This window comes from Podospora pseudoanserina, chromosome 4, assembly GCF_035222485.1.
Source record: "Podospora pseudoanserina strain CBS 124.78 chromosome 4, whole genome shotgun sequence".
NCBI lineage: Eukaryota > Fungi > Ascomycota > Sordariomycetes > Sordariales > Podosporaceae > Podospora > Podospora pseudoanserina.
The window spans coordinates 2,393,418-2,418,604 of record NC_085923.1 but is presented as its reverse complement, the minus strand read 5'-3'; the positions used below and the strand labels follow the sequence as shown (position 1 = coordinate 2,418,604).

Here is a 25,187-nt window from a genome sequence, read left to right as displayed (position 1 = left end):
TCAAAGAGCCTTGATCTTCATCCACTCCGTAGTACCCAGGCCCAAGTTCAACCCGTTCTCCGCCCACCATCTCCTGACCTTTGTCTGGTCGCCAAGAGAATCTTCCAGCGCCTCTTCCACATCCATGGTCTTGTATTCCACCCTCCTGCCCTTCTTCCCATTCATCCCCGGCAGCTCCCCATGAGCATACTTCCTCCACCACTCCAGCACATGAATATGCGCATGATACGTCGCCTCCATCAAGATCTGATTATCAAACTCCAGCTTGTCATCCCCCCTCAGCCGCCTCCAACACTCCAGCACCTCCACCTGCCCCCACCGACTCGCCATCTTGCAAACCGCCTCGTGATATCCCGCCGGTATACCGCTCTCCTCCCACCACCTAATCACCTCCACCATCCCCCACTGCGCCGCCCCCAGCAACGCCTTCCCCGGCTTCAGCGCCACGGCCGAGTTCTGCAAGCTCGCCTCCCTCCACCACTCCAAAACATGAATGTGCCCCTTCGAACTCGCCCCCTCAAACGCAGCCTCGCTGTACTTGAGCGGCAGTCCGCTCCTCCTCCACCACTCTAGCACGTGCACGAACCCCCTCATCGACGCCTTATCCACCGCCTCACAATCATACTGCTTCTCCAAAAAGCTCGGGCTCTTCCTCCACCACTCCAAAATATCCGTCCTCCCATAGTAAGCCGACGCCTTTGTCGGTATCGTCTTTCCGTCAAAACACTTGAACAAATGAGGTGAATTCCCCTCGATCCAAGTCAAGACCCCCGTCAAGGAAAACTTGAAGATGAGGTGCACAGCCAACGCGCTCAAATCACAAAACCCCGCCGGAGCCTTTGCCAGCTTCCTACAGATCTCTTCCGTATCCGCGCCCAGAAGCGTCCACTCCAACTCATGCATAAAAACGCCCACCAGATCCCCCTTATCCCTCGGCTCCCTCCTCCACCCCTCCCCCGTGGGCACCTCGAGGGTAGTATAAACCCCCAAACTCGTCGCCAACTCCCAATCCCCCAAAAACTCAAAAATCATACTCCACAGCTCCGGAGGAAGCTGGCTCCTTGCCTTCTTCTGTTTCCCCTTCTTCACCACCACCACCGGCAAACTACCACCCCCAACGTCAACATTAAACCCCACCTTCAACAAATCCGCCTGGTTCTTGATGATCCCAAGCAGCTCGTTAAACCCCTCCCACTCCACCATCCTCTTCCCACTTCCATCCCCGGCATACGACCACAACACCGGCGGCAGCACCCTCACCCACCCCCACTTCCGATGCAGCTTCCCCATCTGCCGCCTCGTAACCGGGCTCTCCCACATCTGCTTCGTCATCCCGGGCACCATCAGCACCCTCTTGCTCGCGTCCCACCCCCTCAGCACCTGCAACAATAAATTGTCCGCAATCCCGACCATCATCTTCGCCAGTGTATCAGCATCTATCGGTGCCAACACCAGCAAATCCGCCCATTCGATCAGTTCCGAAGCTTGCTGCTCATTCGTGGCAAGGGAGGCGGGTTTGTTTTGGTGAACCATGATCTCCTGCGCCAACCGATGCGTCAAATCGTCGACGATGGCGCGGGTGGTGATTTGCGTTTCTTTGGAGAGCCGGACGGCGATGGTCTGGGCGTAGGCCACGTCGCGGGGGCCGTTGGAGGCGACGAGCAGGTGGAGGGAGCGGGGGCGGGGGTTGAGGTCTGCGATGATGGGGGTGTCGTCGAGGTGGTGGTGATGTCCCAAGCGGCGGGAGGTGTAGTAAGGGGACGGGGAGGGGGTGGAGGGGTAGGCTTCGGACATTTTGACCGTCTGTCTCTGTTCGTTGACTGTGATCAATTCCCCTTCTGATGTCCCAATCCCAAATCGAGTAAATAAACCTCCTCCTCCTCCTTCTCCTGTGGGAAGTTGAATTTGTTCTTGGCGAACTGATCCCCAGGCCTGGGTTCTGTCGTTCTGCGCTTTCCGTTCGAATACAATTTCCTCTCTCTCTCTCTGTCTCTCTCTCTCTCTCTCAGGTCCCAAGTTGGAAATAACTTTGTCGGCTGCAGTTGATCAAACGCAATAATCGCCGGCCTGAACAAACATCCTCTTGTTCAACACAACAACCTCTTGTCAATAAACAAACAAATCTTTCAAAAAGTCGAAAAAGTGAAACCAGCGCTGGGATGGGATGGAATTCTTAAGCCTGACGTCTATCTTACCCCATCACCACTCAACAGGGATCTCACAAAAACCCAATCGTATTCATCCAAGTGGGGTCTACCCCAGATAAATAAGTGGGGTCAATGAGGCGAAAACCCCCATCTGGACGGCTTGGCTGTTTCTTTCCAGGTGGTGACATAACCAACCCCCACCTAGCCTACAAAGTAATCGAAGACACCAGACAAATCAAAAAGCGGCACTAACACAGAAACCATCAATTTTAACCTACAATATATCATCTATATCACCACCAAACCCCCTGAAGATTTTCAAGGGAAGTCCTTCCAAAAGCCTTTGATAATTGATATTATTTTGGACTTCATAATGCTAGTATTTGGGGATAAAGTTGTGTATTAAAGGTGCTCTGTAGTTATTTGCAAGTCTCGATTAACTTGTGGGCCGGTTGTCCCCCACCTGCCTACACTTCCCCAGCTGGTGTCTTTGCTCCGGGACGCAGGGGCCCTACTAAACAATACACGTCAAACTTTAGGGCCTGCCTCAAGACTCTTCATAAAGCTCAAACCTTCATGAAATTTATGATCCCATGAAACCCTCGCAGCAAAGTATATTTCTACCTTCCCCGCTCCAGCCATGGCCTCATCAATATGCTCAACCATTGCCCGATCCTGAAGCTTGACCATAGCTGCCTAGTCTACCACAAGAACCCCCCAATCTCGGACCTCCCTCCCACTATCAATTGGCCCTCCGTCCGTCTAACCGCCCACACAATTTTTTCCCTCTTTCCCGCTCATTCACGTGCTCCCACATTGATTACCTCCCCTACTCCATGTCAACACATCACCAATCACAGCCCTCACAATCACTGGCCAAAAGCTGCAACCTCAAACATAAAAAACAAATCAAAACTTTTTTTTCATCAACCCACGCTGATGAATACTCTCTCAAACCGCTATTTTCCTTCCCCCACAAACCCTCCAACCCACGCTTCCAACAACCTCCCCAAACAAACCATATTCACACCACACCTCACTTACAAAACTCCCTTGCCGTTAATCTCTCCAACCTTCAGATAGACTTCTTCCTACTCCTATCATCCTTCGGACCCTTAGACCCAGCAAGCCCTGCAACCCCCAACCCATAAGAAACCTTCTCCCCCATGCTAGCTATCTTCCCAATCCAGCTCTTGCTCTTAGTAAGCTTTGGCCGACAAGACCTGCTCCCCTCCTTCGCCTCGGCCGCCTTCCGCTTATTTTTATCCTCAGCGTTCTTGACAGCCTCTTCCTCCTCGTCCCCCCCAACAGTTTCCTCAATCTCCCGGTTCAGCACCCCTACCCTCCCATGATAGGCAGCCTGATCCCATCTGGCCATCTCATCATCGTCCCCCTCCAACAAACCCAACAACCCAGGCGGACAAGGCGTGTCCTTCGCCTCCATCTCGGGCGGCGCAATCCTTGGTGTATACGTTTCAGGAGCCTGCCAAAAACCCTCCTCTCCCTCCTGCTCTCCACCCCCCTCCCCTTCATCCCGCTCCCCGCTCCCGCTCCCCTCCTTATCCTTCCTCCTCGGGCTCAGCTTCAACGAATCCAACAACCCCTCCACCCCCTTCCTTCCCTCCCTCTCCCTCCTTCTCTCCTCCTTCTCCCTCTTCTTCTCCTCCCGCCTCGCCTTGCCCTCCACCACCAAATTCTTCCTCATCGCCTCAAAACCAGACGCCTCATTCGTGTACCCCCCCTTCCTCGAAATCGCCGCCAGCCTCTTCCACAACTTGTGACAAATCCCCTCCCCAATCACCGGCGCGCGCACCAACTTCTGACACTCCTCTGTCCCCTCCTTCTCGTCCAAATTCCCCAGCTTCAGCAGGTCCGTCCATGTCTTTTCGCACTTGATGGTGATGTGCTCCCTCTCTTCCTCGGACAGCTCCTCGTCTTCTTCAAACACGACAGAGTGGATGAATGCTCGTGCGCGCTCGACGGGGAGAAGTTTCTGGAAGGCGGGTGTCTGTTCAATGGGCATGGAACCCGAGGGGGTTGGGGGAAGGGACGAGGATCTGCTGCCAGACATGGTGGTGACGTAGAAGTGGTTGTTGGTGTGGGAATGCTCGGTGGAGTAGTAGTAGTGGTGGTGGTGGTGAGGTGTGGAGAAGGGGCTTGGGTGGCTGTCGTTGGAGGGCGTGATGATATTCTGTTGTTGTTCTTGGTAAAGGTAAGGCGAGAGTGGAATGGTGCAAAAGTCGGATAGCTGGGTGGTTGTGTTGAAATGTGCTGCTAGCTGTAGGCTGGAACAAGAGAGGGTGTCGTCAGAGAGTCTCCAGATAAGTTGGCTGCTGGTGGTGGTGGTGATGGTGGTGGTGGTGGAGGAAGATCGTCGGCTGGTGGGTCGAGAGTGAGGCGACGACCGAGGGGGAGGAGGAGGAGTCGGATCTCGGTGTTGGTGGGAGGATGAAGATGCAAAAGATGTGCTCGGTGGTGGTGATGGTGGTGGTTGCTGCTGGGTAAACGCAGATAACAAAATTGACTTTATGAATATTTTCTTGAAAGGCTTCTTGATGAGCTGTCTGGTTCGTGCTCTTCTGTGGCCTGACAGAAAAACCGAGCTTTGGTTTGGAGTAGAAGCCATCGTTTTCAAAGCGTGCGGTGGTCTGAGCCGGCGGCTGGACGAGGGGAGACAGCAGTGGTTTCCGCTGGGCCTGTTCCGCTCTTGCCAGTGTCCCGACCGAGGGTGAGGGGACTGATGGATGAGAAAGGTGTGTGGTGGTGGGCTGGTACCTATGAAAGCAACGGCGGCCGAGAACATGCCGGTATTATAGCAACAGTCCCGCAGTCTCATACGAGTACTGGGCTACCCCGTCCCTGTTTGCTTCCAATGCCCTTTCATGCTGACTTCTTCGGTTTTCCGACATTTCCATGCTCTCTATGTCGTGGTTTGCCTCCATGGTGAGTGTCTGGAGGTGAGGTCAAAAGAGCCGATTAGATCGGGGTCTGAAGAGATGATGTGCATGAGCAGGGCGGTAGGGCTGACGGTGCCTTTACGCTTACTTGGGTTCTGGCCCCCCTGCTAGGGAATCGCACCCGAATGGTTGAGGATTGTGCATGATGGGCCAGATTGCATGCCCTGGTGCCTTTCGAGACGGCTCCCAGCAGCTGCGAGCTTCAATGTCTCTTGCGGAAGCTTGTTCCGACGGAAGTCGGCCGGGGAAGGCAGCTGTCCTTCCGGGACCGGCCACAGATGCCAAAGGCCGAGACTGACTGGTTTTTCCTTCCACAGCGACTGAGAAGTGAAGAAACCCACAATAACAAAGACTGTCCGGATGGAAACTTGCACGATTTGTGAAAACTGACACAATTCCAGCTCTGGTCCCAGACTCTAATCAAACATGTGATGTAAGTGGGTGCAGGCATGATTTCTGTTATGGAGACAAGTACAACCTGGGGGAGAGAGCAATCGGGCTGTTGCCAAAGTCGATTTGCTTCCTGGTCCCACCTGCCAACCCAGATACCTACCTAGGTCGTGAACGGTAAGAGATATATGCCTTCGCCAGTCTGTTTTAAGACACGTGGACAATGTGAAACGTTGCAAGCTACACCTAACCCTGATGAAGGCATGATGAAGCCCTGATCCTGTTGCCGGAACGAGGCCGGCAAGTAGACCGTACTAAAATAAAATAATCAGTCAAGGCTTTTCTTGGGCTCCAAAAAACCATGGGATTGTGGGATGAGAAAGTTGATTTTCCCCTGACACCCCTCGCCATAGAGTTATAGCAGGCTCCAGCTGAAGTAGAGACCAAAGTTATTTGTTCATTTTTCATCACACCAAACAACATCAGCAAGAGGCTATGATCTCCAAGTGACCGAGGTCGTGTCATGCCCTATACACCTTATCCATTCCACTTCCGGACCTCCGTGATAAGTAGCCGAGTCAAAACACTGCTCGTTTCGATAAAAGGGCAGTTCCATCGCACTCAGGGCTGCCTTGTCTTCTCTTCTCTTGGGTGGCCTTCTTTTTGGTTTCTTTCAAGGTCGTGAAAATAATGCGCCCAAAGACAGAAGCTGAATGCGAACGGGCATTCTCCATTTCCATGATCATCACAACGGGTATTGTACCCTAGCAAAAAAAAAAAAAACCTCATCATGTATAACAACAAAAAAAAGAAGTAATCAGGCAAACTTGGCCGGATTAGTGGGTATCATCCTCCTCAGCACATCAATCTGCCTCGCCTGCCCCTTGTTCTTCAGGTCTGCCACCCCTCGCTTGTCTATCCTCCTCATTCCGTTGGAATAGATGACTGTGAAATCGGGGATGACCTCGCCGGCTGGGACTTCGGTGTGGGGGGTTAGGGTGCAATGCTGGTTTGCCTGTCAGCATCTCCTCTGTGTCTACCTGTGGGAAGATGAAACAGACCTTTCCTATTACCGCGCCCGCCCCAACTTTTGAGCCAACTCCAACTGTGGTTCCCTCCCCGATGATGGTATTACCAGCTTCGATGGAGGCGGCCACTTCGACGGTCACGTAGTCTCCGAGGGTCACGGCTTGTTCGGTTACTTTGCCCGATGTTCCAATGGCACCGATCATGGTGCGCTCGTGAACCACACAGCGACGGCCAATGGTGATGCGCCCGGCGAGGGAGTCGAGTTTGGCGCGGGGGTGGATGACGGACTCGGAAGAGATGGTGATGAGGTTTGTACCGGTGAGGAGGGCCGATTCGGCGATGGTGATGGAGGAGGAGAAGTGGACTGGTGGTTTAGGGCCTGCTGAGACGGCGGGGAGGATGGAGTGGCGTTTGGAAGACATCTTTGCTAAAAGTCGAGAGTTTTGTTTTGTGGTGATGTTTGGTGGTGTTGATCACTGGCCAAGGCTGACACTGCTAGATTGTCGAGAGCTTGGGCGCATGGCACAGTATACGTAGGTGCAAGGAAGGGAGTGGTAGCTGGACCAAAACAATATAGCATTGACTGATAACTAGAGCCACACGCAGCTCCTCGTCCGGAGGGCGTTGTGGGCGGACGGTCGAGGCTGGAGCGCAAGGCTGACGATGGTTTGTCGAGACAAAGAGATGGTGTTGTTCAGGGAACTTTTTGTTGAAGCTCTCGGAGCTCTTCAGCGAACAGCTTCCCCCACACTGCGTCAGCGATCTTGGCAGCTCTCGCCACAGGCGGCCCAAGTGCCTGCCCGCCACATCCCGGTAAATTTCAGCCAATCATCGACGTTGCGAAACCAAATCTCAAAGAAGCCGCTCACAATCGCTCAATTGAGCCACAGGCCAACCTCAACCTCCCTCGTCGTGGTCGTCCCCAGGAACGAACGAACCCCTCGACGACCTCTTCTCCCTCTTCTCAACCCACCACCCCCCCCGGCCCCGGCCCACTGGCATTCCGCCTCCCTCTGTCTCTGCCGAGCAGAGACACGAATCTATACCAACATGTTGTCCCGCACTGCTGCGCCCACCAAGGCGTCGGCCAAGACCCTCACAAACGCTGTCGCGGCCGCCACGACGCAACAACAATGCCGTTCGTTCGCTACCGTCCAGGACGGCGCTGCCCCTAGCCGTACCTATGGTGGCCTTCGCGACCAGGACCGCATCTTCCAGAACCTCTACGGCCGCTTCCCCCCCGACCTCAAGAGCGCCAAGAAGATGGGCGACTGGCACAAGACCAAGGAGATCCTCCTCAAGGGCCACGACTGGATCATTGGCGAGATCAAGGCCTCCGGCCTCCGCGGACGTGGTGGTGCTGGTTTCCCCTCGGGTCTGAAATGGGTGCGTTTGGAGCTTTGGACGACAGAAGAAGTAAGCTTACTAACGCTGTTATGCAGTCGTTCATGAACTTCAAGGACTGGGACAAGGACAACAAACCGAGATACCTGGTTGTCAACGCCGATGAGGGTGAGCCGGGAACCTGCAAGGATCGCGAGATTATGCGCAAGGACCCCCACAAGCTGGTGGAGGGCTGCTTGGTCGCTGGCCGTGCCATGAACGCTTCGGCTGCTTACATCTACATTCGTGGAGAGTTTATCCACGAGGCTGCCGTTCTCCAAAACGCCATCAACGAGGCTTATGCCGACGGTCTTATTGGCAAGAACGCCTGCGGTTCCGGTTATGACTTTGATGTCTACGTTCACCGTGGTGGCGGTGCCTACGTCTGCGGTGAGGAGACCAGCTTGATCGAGTCTCTTGAGGGCAAGCCTGGCAAGCCCCGGTTGAAGCCTCCTTTCCCTGCCGCTGTCGGTCTTTTCGGTTGCCCTTCCACTGTTGCCAACGTCGAGACTGTTGCTGTTGCCCCTACCATCTGCCGTCGTGGTGGCAGCTGGTTCGCCGGCTTCGGCCGTGAGCGCAACCAGGGCACCAAGCTCTTTTGCATCAGCGGTCACGTCAACAACCCCTGCACAGTCGAGGAGGAGATGAGCATTCCTCTCCGGGAGCTTATCGACAAGCACTGCGGCGGTGTCCGTGGCGGCTGGGACAACCTCCTGGCTGTCATCCCCGGTGGTTCTTCCACCCCTATCCTGCCCAAGCACGTCTGCGACGACCAGCTCATGGATTTCGATGCCCTGAAGGACAGCCAGTCCGGTCTCGGCACCGCTGCTGTCATCGTCATGGACAAGAGCACCGATGTTGTCCGCGCCATCTCCCGTCTCAGCCACTTCTACCGCCACGAGTCTTGCGGCCAGTGCACTCCTTGCCGTGAAGGCAGCAAGTGGACCGAGCAGATCATGCAAAGATTCGAGAAGGGCCAGGGTCGCGAGCGTGAGATTGACATGTTGCAGGAGCTGACCAAGCAGGTGGAGGGTCACACCATTTGCGGTATGTTTCTTCCCTTCTCCTGATTGATAAATAACTACTTTTTGCTGACCCAATTCCTAGCTTTGGGTGAGGCTTTTGCCTGGCCTATCCAGGGTCTTATCCGCCACTTCAGGCCAGAGCTTGAGGCGCGCATGCAAAAGTTTGCTCAGGAGAACGGTGGCGAGGCACTTGCTGGTGGGTGGAAGCGTGACTCTAGGGAGAAGGGTGTGCTTGTCTCTCCTGGTATGTAAGGGTATAGAGTGTACAGCTGGTGGGAGGCCTTAGATAAAAGGAGGCATGAAGTTTGGAATTGAGAGAGAATTTGTTGCAGCCATTGTGTACATGTGCATCATTCTTTCGCTGGGCGGTGTTGTATTTACTTGAAGATTAGGGGGCATATGGAAGGCAACGAATACATGTGGTGTTTGAACATTTGCGTGTGTTTATCCCTTGCCACAGGAGTCAGGGGCTGATTCGAGGGAGCTGAACGGATGCGCGCTAGGAAATGCACCAACCATAAACAGCAAAAACCAGCCACCCAATGGAGCGACATTTGTGCCTGAAACCTGACAGCTCATCTCACGATTTGTCGATTTTGTTTTTCACCGACGCGATTCTTCTTGAGACCTGAGCATTTTTTCATCTCAACTTTACTTTTGATACCGACTTTAGGACGACCGTTTAGTTCTTGCCAAGGACACGCATACTTTTCATGAGTGAACAGCTTGCCCGGCCCATCTCGCTCTCGTAAAAAGATACACCGCCAAGACATTGAATCACCCACACTTCACGTCTCACTCTCACCACCATCAGAACAACATCTCACAACAACCACGTCCAAAACAAGCCATCACAATAATTACACGACACAACACAACCGATTCTTACCGCCCACCCCCGTGACGATCCCCTCCCTTCCCTCAAAATGTCACAAAACACCTTCCACCAATTCATCAAATTCTCCACCGACGCCTACGGCCTCGAACGCACCCTCCGCTTCCTCCAATCCCTCACCCAGCTTCTACTTTCTTACCCCTCCCTCCCCCTGGCCCTCCTCCCCTTCCTCGGCTTCCCCGCCGAGAAAATCCCCCGCACCCTCTCCCCTCGAAAGAAACTCACCCTTACCGAACTCAAATCCCGGCTCTCCCTGGGGCGGCGCTACTTCCGCCTCTTCCGCTTCCTAGAGTCCTTCTCCCAAGCCTTTGATAAATACATCGAGGCCTCGGCAAAGTCGAAAGCGGAAGGGAAGCCACCATCCTCGGGCGCAGCAAAGGCCAAAGCCGGGCTGGCAGTCGGCCTCCTCCTAGGCGGCGTCGGCATCGAGAAATGGCTAGAGATACTGAGCAAATCCTTCAACGGGGTCTATTACTGTGCTGAGACGGCCACGTTCGTTGACGAGCTCAAGGTCGACGGGCTGGGGGTCTGGGGCAGGGAGCTTGCAAGGAAGGTGATGAAGGAAGGGAACAGGATGTGGTTTTTTGCGTTGATTCTGGCTGTTCTCGCCGGGGGTTGGAAGGTCGGCAGGTTGGGGGCCGAGATTGCGCAGACGAGGAGGGAGGTGAGGCACCTTGAGAAGGAGGTGAGGAGGGAGAGAGGTGCCGCAGGGCCGACGCTGGTGAAGCCCCCTCCTCCCCAGACGAGTAGCAGGTCGAAGGGGGGGCACGGGGGGTGGGAGGAGCAGCAGCAGCAATGGAGGGAGCAGGAGATGAGGTTGGGGCGGGTGAGGGTTGGGGAGGAAAAGTTGGAGGAGTTACGGACAAAGTTGGACAAGTTGTTGGACACGAGGTATAAGGCGGGGAGACGGGCGGTGGCGGATGTGTTAGATATGGCTGTGCCGGGGAAGGCGGTGGGGTGGGTGCCGTTTTCGACGGGGGTGGTGTCGGCGTTGATGTTGGCGAGTACGTGGTTGACGGGGTTGGAGGTTTGGGAGAAGTGCGGGGAGAGTGTTGCCAAATCGGAGGCGAAGGGGGAGGCGAAGGCTAAGCCGAAGAGTGAGTGAGTGAGAGGAGGTGGTGGAAGGGATGGTGTATATATATACGTGGACAGCGTAATCACAGGGAGGTCACAAGGGGGTGGTAGAATAAGGCAGCAGGATATAGACATCATGGTCGAACATGATCAAGCACCAAAACTTTCAAACAGCCATCATCACCCTCAACCCAATATTTCTTTGTAAAGATACCACAACCCAACCACAACCGCCACCCCCACCCCCACATTCCTCAACGCCCCCAGTATATACCTCCTCGCCAACCTCCTCTCATGCCCAACCCACCCCTTGGCAGCATTAACATGAGGAAACTCCTCCTTCGGAACCTCCTTTTCCAAAAACTCGCAAAGCCGCCCCCACCCATCCTCCACGCTCCACTCCAGCAGCCTCTCCTTGGGTACCAACCCCCGAACCATGGCGTAATGTTCCCTAGCCACCCACCTCCCATTTCCTTTGACACCCCTTTCCACATTCCCGTCCAAACACCTAAACAAACCGGGCCACATGAAACGGAGATAGACGTGCCAGCTCCAGAAACAGGGTCCCGAAGTCCAGGACATGAGCCAGAGGTGCCAGAGGGACTCGCCGCGGGCGATGGTGGTGGAGATGCTGTTGTGCCAGGCGTCTTCGTCCGGGCGGTGGTTGAGGATTACTTTTGCGGAGGGGTAGGCTTGGATGAGCTCGGCGGCGAAGACGGAGGCGGCGGCGTCGGTGAGGGCGGTGGAGTGGCCGATGAGGGGGTCAAAGTCGAGGGGGGTGAAGGTTGTGCGGCCGGAAGGGGGGCCGAACCATTTCTTGCGGCAGAGCTTGACCCATTCTTGGGCGTAGTTCGGTTCTTCGTAGATGATGTCCCAGCCGTGGTAGGTGTGGTCGTAGCCGAGGGTGAGGAGGGCGTGCTGGAGGGATTCGGTGCCGCTTCTGGGGAGGCCGACGCAGATTACTTCAAGGGGTTTTGTGCGGATGCGAGGGGGGGGAGTGGGGAGGGCGTAGATGTAGTTTTCGAGGATGTACCAGATTGGGTTGCTTAGGGGTATCATGTTGGTGGTGGTAATGAACTGGGAGATGGTGGGATTTGAGAACAATGGGTAGGAGGAGCGGGGTGCTCAGGATATATGAGAGAGGAAATGTGGCTGTGAGGATCATGAGGCGTGAGAATGTGGTTGGACGAGTCGGTCTTGAGTTTCTGGCTGGCCAATCGTTTCTCGCGGATATGGTACTTTTGATGATGGTTGTATCATTGTATTGTGTTGGTGCTGACTGCCTGCCAAGTTGGTTGTGTAGATCAGTCACAATCAAATATGTAAGCAGGAACATGTTCCTTGCATAGGTACCTTATGGTATCTCGATGCTTTTGGGAATCTAGAACTCGAAACTCACTGCCCATCTTCTACAACATACATCAGACTTATCCCCATCACCGGCGCCAACCCTCCCCCGTGTACCATCGGCGCGTGCTTCGTAAAGTCATAGTTCGCCTCAACAGTCCACTCGTCTCCCTTCTCCATCCGGCCTGGGAGGGTGCAAGTGCTGATACTGGAGATGTGAAGACCCTGTCTCGGAGGAGTGGAAAGCTCCTCGTCACCATCTTCATTATCAGGCACTGTCCCCTTGCCTTTTCCCTTTTTCTTCTCCCTGCGCTTCCCTTTCCCTAGAGCTCTCCACTGCCTTCTATCAACATGACCATCATCTCCATACCCGTAGCCTCCTGAATGACCTTCGTCAGAGATATACCCCTCCGTCTCCCCATACTTCGCCCTCCCATCACAAACAACCCCCCCATTCCTCCTCACCTCCACCCCCGTCCCCCCATCGTGGACATGCCCCACGACATACACAATATCCCCACTTATATCACTCCTCCAAGCCGGCTCCATCTCCAGACTAAACCTCTCCCCTACCCCCCTCGGCACCGTGACAGCTCCCGCATCAGGCGAGCAAGTCCCATCTACATCCAGCCATACCGGCGTGACCTTCTTCATCCCAGCCTCAACAGACAGATCAGACAAAGGAACAAACTCATAATCAACTGCAATGACCGCTTCCTGTGTGATGTGGGCTGTGTTCATCAGTTCAGGCAAGAGGAACAACAGATCGTGGGGGTTGATGTAATACCCCGCGGATACCGTCCCATCAAGCGAGATCTTTGCCTCGGTCCTCTCATTCCCGCTCGCGAATACGATCTCTGCTCCGTCTGGGCAGGTGGTGGAGGACTTGACTAGGTTCATGATCGCTACGTGGTGCAGCCAGAGGGAGGTGTTTGTGTTGGCGGTTGTGCCGTTGGGGTACTGGAGGGTAGCTTTGACGGCCGTGAGGTAGCAGTCGTAGCATGGGGGGTTGGTGCGGAAGTAGGTTTTGAAATGGCCGTTGTTCTCGTGAGATGGGGGGGTGGTGAAGGGGCCGTAGGAGATTCGGAGGCGTTCAGACTCCAGCTCAGGGAAGAATCGTGGTTCGAGAGAAGAGACGTCGTAGCAGTAATCCCCAGCTGAGGTGTGGAGATTAGCGGTTGTTTGAAATTTGTGAAGTGAGGGCACTTACTGCATGGTTGATAATGATATGGCTCAGGATCACGGGCTACCAGGGCTGTGGTGGTTGCCGCCCATAGCAGTGTTTGCGTATGCCACGATGCCTTCATTCTGACGATAACCACACATCAGAAAACAACAGCATTGCAGGAATAGACAAAAAGGTGGTGAAACGCGGTTTATATATAGTATCGTTCCTCTCTGATCTCGACGTGGTGGGTGGGTATCATCAAAAGTGAGACTGGTATGCAGCCGTGGTGATATTGCTTCCCCCATGCCAACACCGAGGCGTGAGACTGAGACCTGTCTCGTCATTGTTTGTTTGAAATGCGGGACAGTTCCTGGTCCATTGTTTATGATTCCCATGCTAGGAAGAAGAAATAGCCCGCAAGTCTGATTGGTGAGATAGCTGGTCTGAGTATAAGTCCTTGTTGGCCCGGTCAGCTTTTGATATGTCCGGCCGTGGCAACCTCGAGGATATCTTTCTCGAAGCCCTCAACGGCAACAACTTGAATGCCTGCATCTTGGAGACTCTTCTTGCCCGTATTCTCGGCGACAAAGGTCTCGGGCTCCAAAATACCGACATGGACTGTCTTGATACAACCCGCCAGCCTCTTGACTCTTTCCACACAGGGGAGGTTCCCGCTCAGCCGCTTGGAGCATGGCTCGACTGTGGTGTACAAGGCCAGGTTTGTCGGCAAGACATCTCCCAGATTCTCTTCAGAGACACCATGTTTCTCGGCCAGCTTCAAGAGACAGCACTGTTCGGCATGGGTGTTACCCGGAAGCTCCAAGGTGTAACCAGTTGCGAGGATCTCGTTGGAGGCTGTATCCACGATGACAGCACCAACCCGGTAGTTTGTGGGTTTTGGTGGTGATTTCTTGGCTTGCTCCAGCGCGAGCTGCATGTAGCCATTGTGGTCAGCGGGCTGGATGTCGGTCATGTTGAGGCTATTGCATTAATTATTGTTTTTTTCTGGCTGGCAAGAGAGGCTGGGAGGAGGAGATGCTCCGTGATAGCTTCCAGCTTGTCAGTGTAAGATTGGGGAAGATACCAGGTAGCTTGGAGGGGCACCTGAGATCTAGCTTGGCAGCAGCAGATGTTACAGTGCAGATAGCATGTGCGACACCGTGTACATCCCACCACCGACAGCTGACGCGACGCGACGTGTGCTGGGAATCCATTAAACATTCCACCATCAGGAGCAGACAACCGAATTCAAGACATCACAATAGTTCTTTGTCTCCCATCACAATTCAAAATGCCCCGCCCAAAACGCCCAGTCCTCCCCTCCGACTTCGAGTCCGACGACGACAGAGTCGACGACCTCACCACCGACGAGCCCCCAAGCATTGACCCCTACGAGGTCCTCTCCCTCGAGCGCACTGCCACCCTCGATCAAATAAAGTCTGCCTATCGAAAATCAGCCCTAAAGCACCACCCCGACAAAGCCACTCCCGAGAATCAATCCTCTGCCAAGGAAAAGTTCCACGAAATCGCATTTGCCTACGCCATCCTCTCCGATCCCGTCCGTCGGAAGCGCTATGATGAAACCGGCTCGACCTCTGAAGCAGTCGTAGACTCGGAAGGCTTCAGCTGGACAGAGTTCTACGCCGCACAATACCAAGATGCCATCTCCGAAGAGGCCATCGAGGCGTTCCGCGAGAAATACAAGGGGAGCGAAGAGGAGAAGGAGGATTTACTAGCGGCATACGAGGAGTTTGAGGGTGATATGGACGGGGTGTATGAGAGTGTGATGCTGAGCGATGTTATCGAGGATGATGAGAGGTTCAGGAAGATAATTGACGAGGCGATCGAACAAGGGGAGGTGGAGGCTTATAAGAACTATACCAGGGAGACAAAAAAGTCACGACAGCAAAGGCAGAAGAATGCGAAGAAGGAAGAAAAGGAGGCGGATGAACTGGCGAAGGAATTGGGCGTGTATGATAAACTGAGGGGGACTGGGAAGGGGAAGAAGGGCGGGAAGAAGGAGGATGATCAGGCAGGGCTGGCAGCGCTGATTCAGAGGAATCAGAAGAATAGGATGAACATGTTCGATCAGTTGGCGGAGAAGTATGGGGCGAAGCCAGAGAAGAAAGGGAAGAAGAGGGTGGTGGAGGAGCCGGATGTCGATGAGGAGGCGTTTCAGAAGCTGCAGGCGGATATGATGAAGAAGGCCAAGAAGAGGAAGGCTTAGTTGCTTGATGCGGTTCGCCAGGAAGGATGGAACATGGGAGCTGGGCGTCTAATGATCATCGGGTATGGGTATGCTATTCAGGACATAAGCAAGGCGTTCACATGTAGGTTATTGTACGGGAACAATCAACATCAGCCGCAGAACACTGCGATGCCTTTTTTCTTTCAACGCGGTCCTGCACACGAGACCACTTCCCCAGACTTCGGGCCGATCTCGCCAGTCCCATGACGTTGGATCTCATGTATGTATGTCTTGAATTTCTTTAATCAAGGAGGGCATCGTCAGTCAGTCATCTGGTAGATATGCTGCGCCAGGGCAAGTGGTGGGCTGTGATTGGCCAGGTGGCGTCACCTGGCCAACCAATCTGGGCTTGGCAAATGTTGGTTTCTGTCCTGCGGCGCGCTCTTGGAAAATGGCACGCGTCTTGCCGGCATTGAACAATGACGTTGGGCGTGCGTGCCGCATCGACCTCCTTTTGATCAGGCACCGGGTCAAGGGATAGTGCCAGGCTGGGTGAAGCCATCTACATCTTTTACCACATCGACCATGGCCGACTCGGGCAGCGCGTCACCAGAGTTGGAGTTCTACCCGCAGTTCTGCTTCCACCTGTCGCCAACAGCAGGTCGTTGGTGTCACTTGCAGGCAACAGACATTGCAGCCTTGACATTTAACCCGGGTTTCGAAGGTGTGTACCAATTGTCGCAAACAATTGCAGTCAGCAGCCTCCTCGTACAGTCGCTTACCCAACTTCCCCTCCAGGCCAAGATGTCTACTTCTACCTCAACCATCCCATAAAATGGGCGCGCATTGCCGGCGTCGTGGTCGCCATACAAGAATTTGCCCACAGGATAATCTACACCATTGACGACAGCAGCGGTGCGACCATTGAATGTGTTGTCGCAACCCCGCCCCAGTACCCAGCCGTTACCAACTACAAAAACCCTAGAGACCCCGATACCTCAGCCGATGGGAAGCCTCTTCCTAAAACCGATGGGCCAATTGATATCGGCCACGTAATCGACATCAAAGGTGGCATATCCGTCTTCCGCGATGTGAGGCAAATTCGCGCCGAGAAGATCACCCATCTACGCACGACAGAGCAGGAGGCAGTATTTTGGCAGAAGATTGCCTTGCTAAGGAAGGAGGTCTTGTGCCGACCATGGGTGGTTGATCCGAAGGAGGTCAGGAAGCTCAGGAGGGAAGAAGAAGGAAGAGTCAAGAAATCGAAGCTGACGGGGCTCGAGCGGGAAAGCAAGAGGAGGAAGCTCGAGGAAGACACAGTGGTGGAGGGAGAGGGTAGGCCATCACGGGTCTCTCGCAAGACCGGTTTGGAAAAGGGCACGAAGAGCGGTGGTGTGCTGGTGGCGGAGGTGGCGACGGATGGCCGCCACTCTCACCATCACCGGACAGGACTCGAGCGGCGAGCAACGACGAGAGCGGAAGTGCTGTATCACGAGTCCGGCAGCCCTGACCGTTGTCGGCGGAAGACGGGATTGGAACCGCGGCGTCCGTCGGTTGGTGATGGAGGACGGCCGGCAGCCCGGCTTAGGCAACCGCTGGAGCGACCAGATCTTGATGAGACGATGTCGGGAAGTCACAGTCAGCTTAGAACAGGACTGGAACGACGAAGCACTCGGTCAAAAGCACAGGATCCGATACCTAGCAGTCTTCGATCCCGCCAGACTGGCCCGGAGAAGACAAGCATCTTGGAGGTTGCTGACCATGATACAGCTCTGAGCACAAGCCGGTTGACTGGTCTCGAAAGACGCACCTTATTGAGGAAAGCAGAGCTCGGGCCAGCAGTCCGTGAAATCAAACACCGAAAGACTGGGCTGGAGAAATCAAGCATATTGGAGGCCACAGACGACACGACGCTGAGCACAACACGGCCAACTGGTCTTGAAAAGAGGAGCTCCCGAACGATCGAACAGGCGCCTGCATCTGCTTGTCGGTCCCAAAAAACCGGCCTGGAAAGGACGAGCAGGCCAAAGAGGCAAGACATGACAGAAGACGCCACTGTGATATCAACCGGCAGCCGCCCTTATAAAACTGGCCTCGAGAGAGCAGCAAGTCAACGTACAGGAGACCTTGGTCACAAGACTGGTCTTGAAAGGCAACGTAGCAGAGACCTTGAGAAACAACCAAATACCCATTATCGCGCCGCTGGGCTAGAACCACGGAAACAGGGCCAGCACAGCTCTGATCCCAGTCAGGCCCGGATCACAGGTTTGGAAAGGCAGGGTTTTAGGAGAGCTCTCGTGGAGAAAAACTCCCAAAATTCCCAAAATTCCCAGTCTGATCAGCAGCTGCAAGAAGAAGACAAGTGTGAGCCTGGGACTACCACACTGCGCTCGAGCAGCATTAAAAGGCCCGAGAGCCCGGTTTTGGTGAGGGGAAAGATGAGGTTAACTGGGTTGGAGAGGGTGACAAAGCCTATCACAAGGAGCTCTCCTGTGACAAGCAAATACAACTCTATGGGTCGGTAAAAGAGTGAGAGCTCACAATGTACAACAAGACACTGCAACAATAGTATTGCATCGTTACAGACAGCTCGACTGCACTGTTGGTATCCCTTACCCCATAACTCGGGAGATATTACTGCTAGAGGAAGCTTCCACCACCAACCTGACCCCTCGTTGATCCTATGAATGTCACCAGCAACACGCACATGTTTTTTGCACCCTTCTTCTTCTTCCATCTCATCAACATCAACACTCGAGATGGAGGTGACCATCCAGCATTCCGGCCCCAACCTTTTTCTTCTTTTCTTTTTTCCTTGGGAGGTGATCACTTGAAATGTTCTCTCTCTCTCTCTCTCGGAATCCTGGGCATTGCAGGCTTGGCGTCTGGGCTGGGCCTTAGTCATTATGTTTTCCGAAGGAGTGATCTGGTGAAGAGTCTGATTTTTCTTATTCATTTCGCCGTCTGAAGTCGTGATACCAACCTCCCACATGGCAGCTGTTGCAGCTTGAATCCCTGACGTATCCGCATCCCCACCAGCTCGGGAATCGCCTGACAGGGACGTCCTTCCTCGCGAATCTACAAATAGTAGCTCCACTCCAGGCCCGATGAGAGAGAAGGCACCAAGAGCACGCAAAGAAGAAGTTCCACTCCCGCTCGGGAGACGAGTGGAATGTTACCTTTCATCTGCAAATCATCATTGACTGCCGCAACTCTATTTTGTTGACCGTGTTTACAATAATCTAGCTCTGGACGACCGTCATCCTTCAGCATCACTACACGCCGCCACCTCCCACAGCGCCACCTAAAACCCTCGAAATACCTGGATCACTCGAATTTCATCATCTACAACCGCCCACGACGCCCTCATCCTTCTGAATCGAGTCATTCTCGCCCTTCTAGAGCTGTCTCGCTGGCCAGCTGAAACCCAGGACCTTGCCTCCAGCCATTCCGTTGACTCTCGGTTCCACCGCGAAGCATTCCAGCCTCACAGTTCAACGACAACACGCAAACATAGAGACTCCATATATATATATATATATATATATATAACGAATAGGTATGAGGTCCAATGTCTCATTTTTTTTCTGGGTCCTCCTCCACAAAGACAGCACACTCACTATCCCGCACCATCACAACATCATCTCGCTTGTATCATATCTGTCTCTCTCTACACATACCAGTGACGGAGAGACCGCTTGTTACTATTTCTTGTTTTGGGTCTTCCAGCCCAAGTGACGCACATGGAAGACATCTTTTCCAGACGGGAAAGCATCCTTGTTATTATTATCACTGCTACTTTTTGTTTTCTCCATCATTTATAGCCAGGTTGGGACTCTGCTGTCAACCACCACTGGCTTTTTCGAGGACTATTTCCTTTTCTTTCCCTCTCTCTTTTTTCCAACATATCCGACATCTCCATTCTTTCACAACCGATGGTGGAGCGGATGGATACCACCAAGATGAGGTTTTTCTTGTTCGCGTGGCTGACCTTACTTCAGGTCGTCCTAGCTGTCCCACCACCAGACGGCCGGAAGTACCCACGACCTTGGTTCCCGATCTGGAGGACGGTTACCGTCACTGCTCAGGGTCAACCGGCAGCTGCTACTAGTGCTTGCGTGGCGGTGACAGGAGATTCGAGCTCTTCTACCGCCAGCAAGAGGAGCCACTCTATCCCCTTTGGATCGCCTGGGTGGACAACGGAACGTCCTTCGGTCATCATCAGCACACGTTCTGATTCGGGGGCGGAGGCGGAGCAGACTATCCAGGCCGTTTCCGAGGAGAGTCCTGACGGGGACACGACTCTCTTTTCAGACGAGACGAGTCCCGCTTCTGGTCAACAACCTGCCAGCAGCACCGGCTCGGGCGAGGTCGCCCCTGAAGTGACACCAACCCCTGAGATTGTCACAAAGCCAGCTTCTCCTACCAGCAGCACGCAACCAACATCGACAACTGACCTCGGTGACACCACCACTGTCAGTGTCATCACCAGTGTCAACCCCTCGGGAACGCTTCAGATCCTGCCCACGGACGTTCCTATCGAGTCGACCAACACAGGCACCATTCCTACCGACGCTCCGTCGAGCGGGTACCCTACCTCTCAACCGCTTATTACTTCCCCTATCCCGTCTCCGACAGAGCTCATCTCTGCCACGGCGTCGGTTCCGACCGATCAGCCGTCCGCGCCCTCGGAAACGGTCAGCATGATTGTCCCCAACATTTTCGCGGCGCCGATTTCTACGGACCCGCCCCCGTCTCAGATCCCCCAGAGGAAGGACCACCCCGCCCCTAGGATCGGCATCAAGTCGGCTGGCCCCATTGGGACGAACAAGTTTTACAATAATTTCTTCTTGGGGAATCAGACCTCGCCTAGTTACCTGTTTCCCTACAGTGTCACCTGGGCGAGGGGAGGTGGTGCCTCGGGGACGTGGGGCATGGCCATTTCGCATGTCGATGCTAGCCAGAGGGTGTACGGGCAGAACGACCCTGGTTCGGGAGCGGCGAGGTATTACATCAATCCTATTGGGATCCACTCGGTGTGCTTGAGCGCGAAGGAGCTCGGGCCGGGGACGGTGTTGACTAGTGACAACCTGACGGACTTTTCGAGCCTGGTGAGCTTGAGGGCGCGAGAGGGGGGCCAGGCGGTGATCCAGTTCCCGCTGGTTCAGGGGGCGGGGTTCGTGACGGCGGTGTACAACGGGGGCCAGCCGGTGGTTCAGACGGGGATCTTCTTCAAGACCGTGACGAGGGCGTCCAAGGAGGCGAAGGAGGGGGTGGTCAAGTATAGACTGCATTTGGAGGACGGGACGACGTGGTTGGTGTATGCTTATCACACGAAAGGGGAGGCCTTGAACTTGCAGGTTGTGAACAATGGAAGGGCGGAGTCGACGGGGCCGTTTTATGGCATCGTTCAGGTTGCCAAGACGAGCGATGGGGAGTCGGAAAAGGTTTACGACCAGGCTTGTGGGACGTATGCGGTGGGGGTTGACCTGAGCGGGGGGGTGAATGGGAAGACGGGGACGTATCGGTTTGGGTTTAGGAAGCAGGGGATGTATCAGAGTCCTGTCGCGCAGTTTGCGCTGCCGCATCATCTGAGTTCTTTTGATGATGGGACGAGGGGGAAGGTGACGGGGGTGAAGCTGCAGACGCCGACGAAGGGGGTAGCGTACCTGGTGCTGGCGGACAGCTGGACCATGGTGGAGACGGAGCTGCCGACGGGGATTGGGTTTTTGCCATGGAGCCCCGAGGCGGGGGAGGTGAAGGGGTTGAGCGAGGGGGTGAGGAGTTTTGTGAAGGGGGTTGCGTTGCAGGAGGTGAGCCAGGATATGCTGCAGCAGAGCGATCAGAATTCGATGTATTTCAGTGGGAAGGTGAGTTTTTTGTTCTTTTTTTTTCCCCTTTTTCTTCTTTCCGATACTGGCTGGTGAAGAGGAAAGGGGTGCTAACGGGTGAAATAGGCGTTGGCCAAGTTTGCTAGCATCATCTTGGTTATTCGGGACATGCTTGGTGACGAGGCGCTGGCGTTGACGGCGCTGAACCAGCTCAAGCAGGCGTTCGCACGGTTCGCCGAGAACAGGCAGCAGTTCCCGCTTGTGTACGAGGGCGGTTGGGGAGGCGTTGTCTCTTCGGCGAGCTACGTCACGGGCAACTCTGGCGCCGACTTTGGCAACTCCTACTACAACGACCACCACTTCCACTACGGGTACTTCATCCTCACCGCCGCGATCATCGGACATCTCGATCCTTCCTGGATCCCGGCCAACAAGGCCTACGTCAACATGCTGGTCCGGGACGTGGCCAACCCGAGCGCGGCGGACCAGTACTTCCCCGTGTGGAGGAATTTTGACTGGTACCACGGCCACAGCTGGGCCCATGGGCTGTTCGACACGCTCGACGGCAAGGACCAGGAGTCGAGCTCGGAGGACACGATGGCGTCGTACGCGCTCAAGATGTGGGGGACGGTGAGCGGCGACCAGAACCTGGCGGCGAGGGGGAATCTGATGCTGGCTGTGCAGGCGAGGTCGCTGAACTCGTATTACCTGTACACCGAGAGCAACACGGTGCAGCCGAAGAATTTTATTGGGAACAAGGTTGCGGGGATTTTGTTTGAGAACAAGGTGGACCACACGACGTATTTTGGGACGAATATTGAGTATGTGCAGGGGATTCACATGCTGCCTCTGTTGCCGCACACGCCCATGGTGAGGAGGAAGGAGTTTGTGAGGGAGGAGTGGGATGCGTACTTTTCGGGAGGGAGGGCGGAGCAGGTCACTGGGGGGTGGAAGGGGATTTTGATGGGGAATTATGGGACGATTGATCCGAGGGGGGGGTATGACTTTTTTAGCGGGGGAGGAAGGGGAGGGGAGTTTAAGGGGGAGTGGTTGGACGGGGGGGCGAGTTTGACTTGGTATCTGGCTTATTGTGCGGCGCTTGGGGGGTTGTGAGTGATGGGATGGAAGAGAATGTGAGATGTGAGGGATGAGGGATGAGAGATGAAGAGTTGAGGCGAAGGGAGTTTAGTTTTGTTGCTACTTTTTTTCGCTTGGTGGTTTGAAGGATACACACACATCATTGTTGGATTGGGATGGGAGTTTGGGTTTTGCTTTTGTGTTTTGGACAAAGTATATATTACTTATTCTCATGTATTTTATTTTGTTGGGGGGATATGGACAGAAGTATATACAATATGAATATGTCGAATATTATTATCGAGTTGGATTAGTGGCTGTGAAGTGGGTATCATAGATACATGTTCATCATGGTAGACAAGCCATAATGCTTGTCTTTTGTCTATGTGGTGGGTGGTTCTAGTGAGCAGGAACAACCACGGCGCTCTTTTCTCCTCCTCCCTCTGAATCATCCGCTGCCTTGGCTTTATGCCGTTGAATCTTTTTCCAACTCAGACCGCACGCCGCCACAAAGGCACCACAGGCGCAACCAACGGCGATGTAATACGTGTTTCTCAACCCCTGGAGGTAGGCGTTCAAGACGATATTCACATCATCTGGTCTCCCCAGCCCAGCGGGGGGAGGGGCGGAGACCACTTGGCTGACCTGAGAGGCGCCAATATTGAGAAACAGTTCCGCTGGCAGGCCAGGCGCGTCTTTAGCCAAGGTGTCAATGAGGCCGTTCTGGAAGACTGCCTGCGCAACGGCGATGAAGATGGCGCCGCCGATGGACTGGAAGAACTGGATGCAGGCCGTGGCGACGGGGATCCACTCGAGGGGCATGACGTTTTGGACTACCAGAACCCCGGTCTGGAAGCCGACGCCGATCCCGAGGCCGGCGAGGACCTGGTAGCCGAACCAGGCGCTGAAGGGGGTGGTGAGGGAGAAGGTGGTGATCATGCCCGCGCCGGTGGCGAAGAGGACCATGCAGGGGAGGATGAAGGGGTTATAGTAGCCGACGACGGTGACGAGGCCGCCGGTTGCGACGGAGGTGATGACGACTGAGATGAGGAGGGGGAGGAGTTTGATGCCGGCTGTTACGGCGGTGTCGCCTTGGACAGCTTGGAAGTAGAGAGCTTGGTTGAAATGGAGAGTTAGCCCCCTGAGCCCCTGAATAGATGTAGATACTGTCACAACAACAACAACACAAGATAAAAAAATAACAATAAAAAAAATACATAAAAAAAAACATACAAAAAAAATAAAAATATAACAAAAAATAAAAGTAAATAACAAAAGGTTTTTTTTAAAGAATACAAAAATTTAAAAAATATCCAAAAAATAAAAAAAAATAATCAAAAAAACGCCCAAAAACAAGATAAAGAAAAAATAAAATAAAAGAAAATTTAAAAAAATAAAAAAGGAAACTTACCAAGATAATAAACCAAAGGAAAAAACCCCGCCCCAAAGAAAAACGCAAACAACATCGCGCAGACAACATCCTTATTCTTGAACAACCTCGGCGGCAACGTCCCCCTATCTCCCTTCCAAACCTGAATCACAGCAAAAGCCCCAATCATCAGCGCAAACCCGACAAACAGCCCAATAATCACCGAGCTGTTCCAGGCGTGCTCGGTCCCGCCCCACTGCAGGGCGAGCAACAAGCAGATAACAGCCGGGATGAGCATCGCCGTCCCCGCCAGATCAAGCCTCAAGATCCTTTCCAGAAACGTGAGCCCCTCAGGGTTATCAACCCGGTTGATCTTGAGGAAGAAGAATATCGCCGCCATGGCGAACGCTCCGATGGGGAGGTTGATGTAGAAACACCACCTCCACCCCGGGTTGGGCGCATCACTGAACGCCCCCCCCAGCAACGGACCGGCGACGGAGCTGATCCCCCACATCCCTCCTATCAGCCCGAACGCGGCCGGCCGTTTCCTCAGTGGCAAGGTGTAGCTCAAAATCACAATCGATCCCGAAAACAGACCCGCGGTGCCCATACCGGCAACGGCCCTCCCAGCGATAAAGGCGTTGGAGGTGGGGGCGATGGCGCAGATGAGCGAGCCGATTTCAAAGATGAAGACGGCGACGAGGTAGGTGTACTTGACGGAGAACATGCGGTAGAGGGAGCCGTAGCAGGGCTGGAGGGCGGTGGTGGTGAGGAGGTAGCCGGCGCCGTACCAGCCAATGTCCCTCACGGAGGAGAACTCGGTCGTGATGGCGCCGAGGGCTGGGGCGATGATTGTTTGGTCGAGGGCTACCAGGAAGACGGAGAGGCAGAGGGAGGAGATGATGAGGTAGAGTTTTGGGCCGGTGGGGTAGATCATGTTGGAGTCGTCTCGGGGTGGTGTTGGGGGCTTTTCGGCATCTGAGGGGAGGGCGGCGGCGGTGGCTTGGATAGGGGGTGGGGAGGGGGCTCGGTCAGGGGATTTCGAGGAGGTGGAGGGTGGCTTGGTGGAGGATGTGGTGATGGCGTCTTTTTCTTTGTCTTTGTCGGCCATTTTGAGGTTTGATGGAAGATATCGAGAGGGTGTGGTGATGTTGAAGTCAAAAGTGAAGACGAGCCTGGCAAGGCTGTCAGTTGGGTTGAGATGAGAGTTCAGCTGTTGCTGTGTCGGCACGCTTGCATACGCAATGCTCGAGTATCGTCAATCTGATTCCTTGTCGTAAAGCAAACCGAGTAACTCAAATCGAAGT

General features: G+C 54.3%; 12 protein-coding genes across 12 annotated transcripts; 5 read left to right on the top strand and 7 right to left on the bottom strand.

Annotated features, from left to right (window-relative positions):
• Nucleotides 1–1,794, bottom strand: QC764_407920 (uncharacterized protein; the record flags this gene model as incomplete). Its single annotated transcript, XM_062947080.1, has 1 exon — nt 1–1,794. One exon carries the CDS (start codon nt 1,792–1,794, stop codon nt 1–3), a length of 1,794 nt encoding a protein of 597 aa, XP_062800607.1.
• Nucleotides 1,795–3,222: 1,428 nt separating this feature from the next.
• QC764_407930 (uncharacterized protein) lies at nt 3,223–4,983 on the bottom strand (the record flags this gene model as incomplete). Its single annotated transcript, XM_062947081.1, has 1 exon — nt 3,223–4,983. The coding sequence occupies one exon, from the start codon at nt 4,981–4,983 to the stop codon at nt 3,223–3,225; it is 1,761 nt and encodes a 586-aa protein (XP_062800606.1).
• A 15-nt stretch (nt 4,984–4,998) lies between these two features.
• QC764_407940 (uncharacterized protein) lies at nt 4,999–9,327 on the bottom strand. Its single transcript, XM_062947082.1, has 2 exons — nt 6,556–9,327; nt 4,999–6,500 (listed from the first exon to the last, which is right to left on the bottom strand). Exons 1-2 carry the CDS (start codon nt 6,943–6,945, stop codon nt 6,312–6,314), a joined length of 579 nt encoding a protein of 192 aa, XP_062800604.1. The 5' UTR covers nt 6,946–9,327; the 3' UTR covers nt 4,999–6,311.
• On the top strand, nt 7,263–9,183 carry NDH51 (NADH dehydrogenase [ubiquinone] flavoprotein 1, mitochondrial; the record flags this gene model as incomplete). The annotated part of the gene is made up of 3 exons (XM_062947083.1): nt 7,263–7,909; nt 7,966–8,953; nt 9,014–9,183. Exons 1-3 carry the CDS (start codon nt 7,574–7,576, stop codon nt 9,181–9,183), a joined length of 1,494 nt encoding a protein of 497 aa, XP_062800605.1. The 5' UTR covers nt 7,263–7,573.
• Nucleotides 9,328–9,857: 530 nt separating the features above from the next.
• On the top strand, nt 9,858–10,931 carry QC764_407960 (uncharacterized protein; the record flags this gene model as incomplete). The annotated part of the gene is made up of 1 exon (XM_062947084.1): nt 9,858–10,931. The coding sequence occupies one exon, from the start codon at nt 9,858–9,860 to the stop codon at nt 10,929–10,931; it is 1,074 nt and encodes a 357-aa protein (XP_062800603.1).
• Nucleotides 10,932–11,086: 155 nt separating this feature from the next.
• QC764_407970 (uncharacterized protein) lies at nt 11,087–11,959 on the bottom strand (the record flags this gene model as incomplete). Its single annotated transcript, XM_062947085.1, has 1 exon — nt 11,087–11,959. One exon carries the CDS (start codon nt 11,957–11,959, stop codon nt 11,087–11,089), a length of 873 nt encoding a protein of 290 aa, XP_062800602.1.
• Nucleotides 11,960–12,295: 336 nt separating this feature from the next.
• QC764_407975 (uncharacterized protein) lies at nt 12,296–13,554 on the bottom strand (the record flags this gene model as incomplete). The annotated part of the gene is made up of 2 exons (XM_062947086.1): nt 12,296–13,404; nt 13,458–13,554. 2 exons carry the CDS (start codon nt 13,552–13,554, stop codon nt 12,296–12,298), a joined length of 1,206 nt encoding a protein of 401 aa, XP_062800601.1.
• Nucleotides 13,555–13,884: 330 nt separating this feature from the next.
• On the bottom strand, nt 13,885–14,388 carry QC764_407980 (uncharacterized protein; the record flags this gene model as incomplete). The annotated part of the gene is made up of 1 exon (XM_062947087.1): nt 13,885–14,388. One exon carries the CDS (start codon nt 14,386–14,388, stop codon nt 13,885–13,887), a length of 504 nt encoding a protein of 167 aa, XP_062800600.1.
• A 318-nt stretch (nt 14,389–14,706) lies between these two features.
• Nucleotides 14,707–15,642, top strand: QC764_407990 (uncharacterized protein; the record flags this gene model as incomplete). Its single annotated transcript, XM_062947088.1, has 1 exon — nt 14,707–15,642. One exon carries the CDS (start codon nt 14,707–14,709, stop codon nt 15,640–15,642), a length of 936 nt encoding a protein of 311 aa, XP_062800599.1.
• Nucleotides 15,643–16,059: 417 nt separating this feature from the next.
• On the top strand, nt 16,060–18,312 carry QC764_408000 (uncharacterized protein). Its single transcript, XM_062947089.1, has 2 exons — nt 16,060–16,327; nt 16,402–18,312. Exons 1-2 carry the CDS (start codon nt 16,189–16,191, stop codon nt 18,126–18,128), a joined length of 1,866 nt encoding a protein of 621 aa, XP_062800598.1. The 5' UTR covers nt 16,060–16,188; the 3' UTR covers nt 18,129–18,312.
• A 1,253-nt stretch (nt 18,313–19,565) lies between these two features.
• On the top strand, nt 19,566–22,547 carry ACF2 (endo-1,3-beta glucanase; the record flags this gene model as incomplete). The annotated part of the gene is made up of 2 exons (XM_062947090.1): nt 19,566–21,473; nt 21,561–22,547. 2 exons carry the CDS (start codon nt 19,566–19,568, stop codon nt 22,545–22,547), a joined length of 2,895 nt encoding a protein of 964 aa, XP_062800597.1.
• Nucleotides 22,548–22,713: 166 nt separating this feature from the next.
• Nucleotides 22,714–24,991, bottom strand: QC764_0067560 (uncharacterized protein; the record flags this gene model as incomplete). Its single annotated transcript, XM_062940595.1, has 2 exons — nt 22,714–23,626; nt 23,923–24,991. 2 exons carry the CDS (start codon nt 24,989–24,991, stop codon nt 22,911–22,913), a joined length of 1,785 nt encoding a protein of 594 aa, XP_062800596.1. The 3' UTR covers nt 22,714–22,910.
• Nucleotides 24,992–25,187: the final 196 nt, after the last annotated feature.

Bases quoted from the DNA above. Each gene is read 5' to 3' on its own strand.
- QC764_407940 (XM_062947082.1), bottom strand. From the start codon at position 6,945: ATGTCTTCCAAACGCCACTCCATCCTCCCCGCCGTCTCAGCAGGCCCT. The intron at 6,501-6,555 runs GTCTGTTTCATC...CAGGCAAACCAG, and splicing joins CGGGCGCGGTAATAGGAAAG to CATTGCACCCTAACCCCCCA.
- QC764_408000 (XM_062947089.1), top strand. From the start codon at position 16,189: ATGGCCGACTCGGGCAGCGCGTCACCAGAGTTGGAGTTCTACCCGCAG. The intron at 16,328-16,401 runs GTGTGTACCAAT...CTTCCCCTCCAG, and splicing joins ATTTAACCCGGGTTTCGAAG to GCCAAGATGTCTACTTCTAC.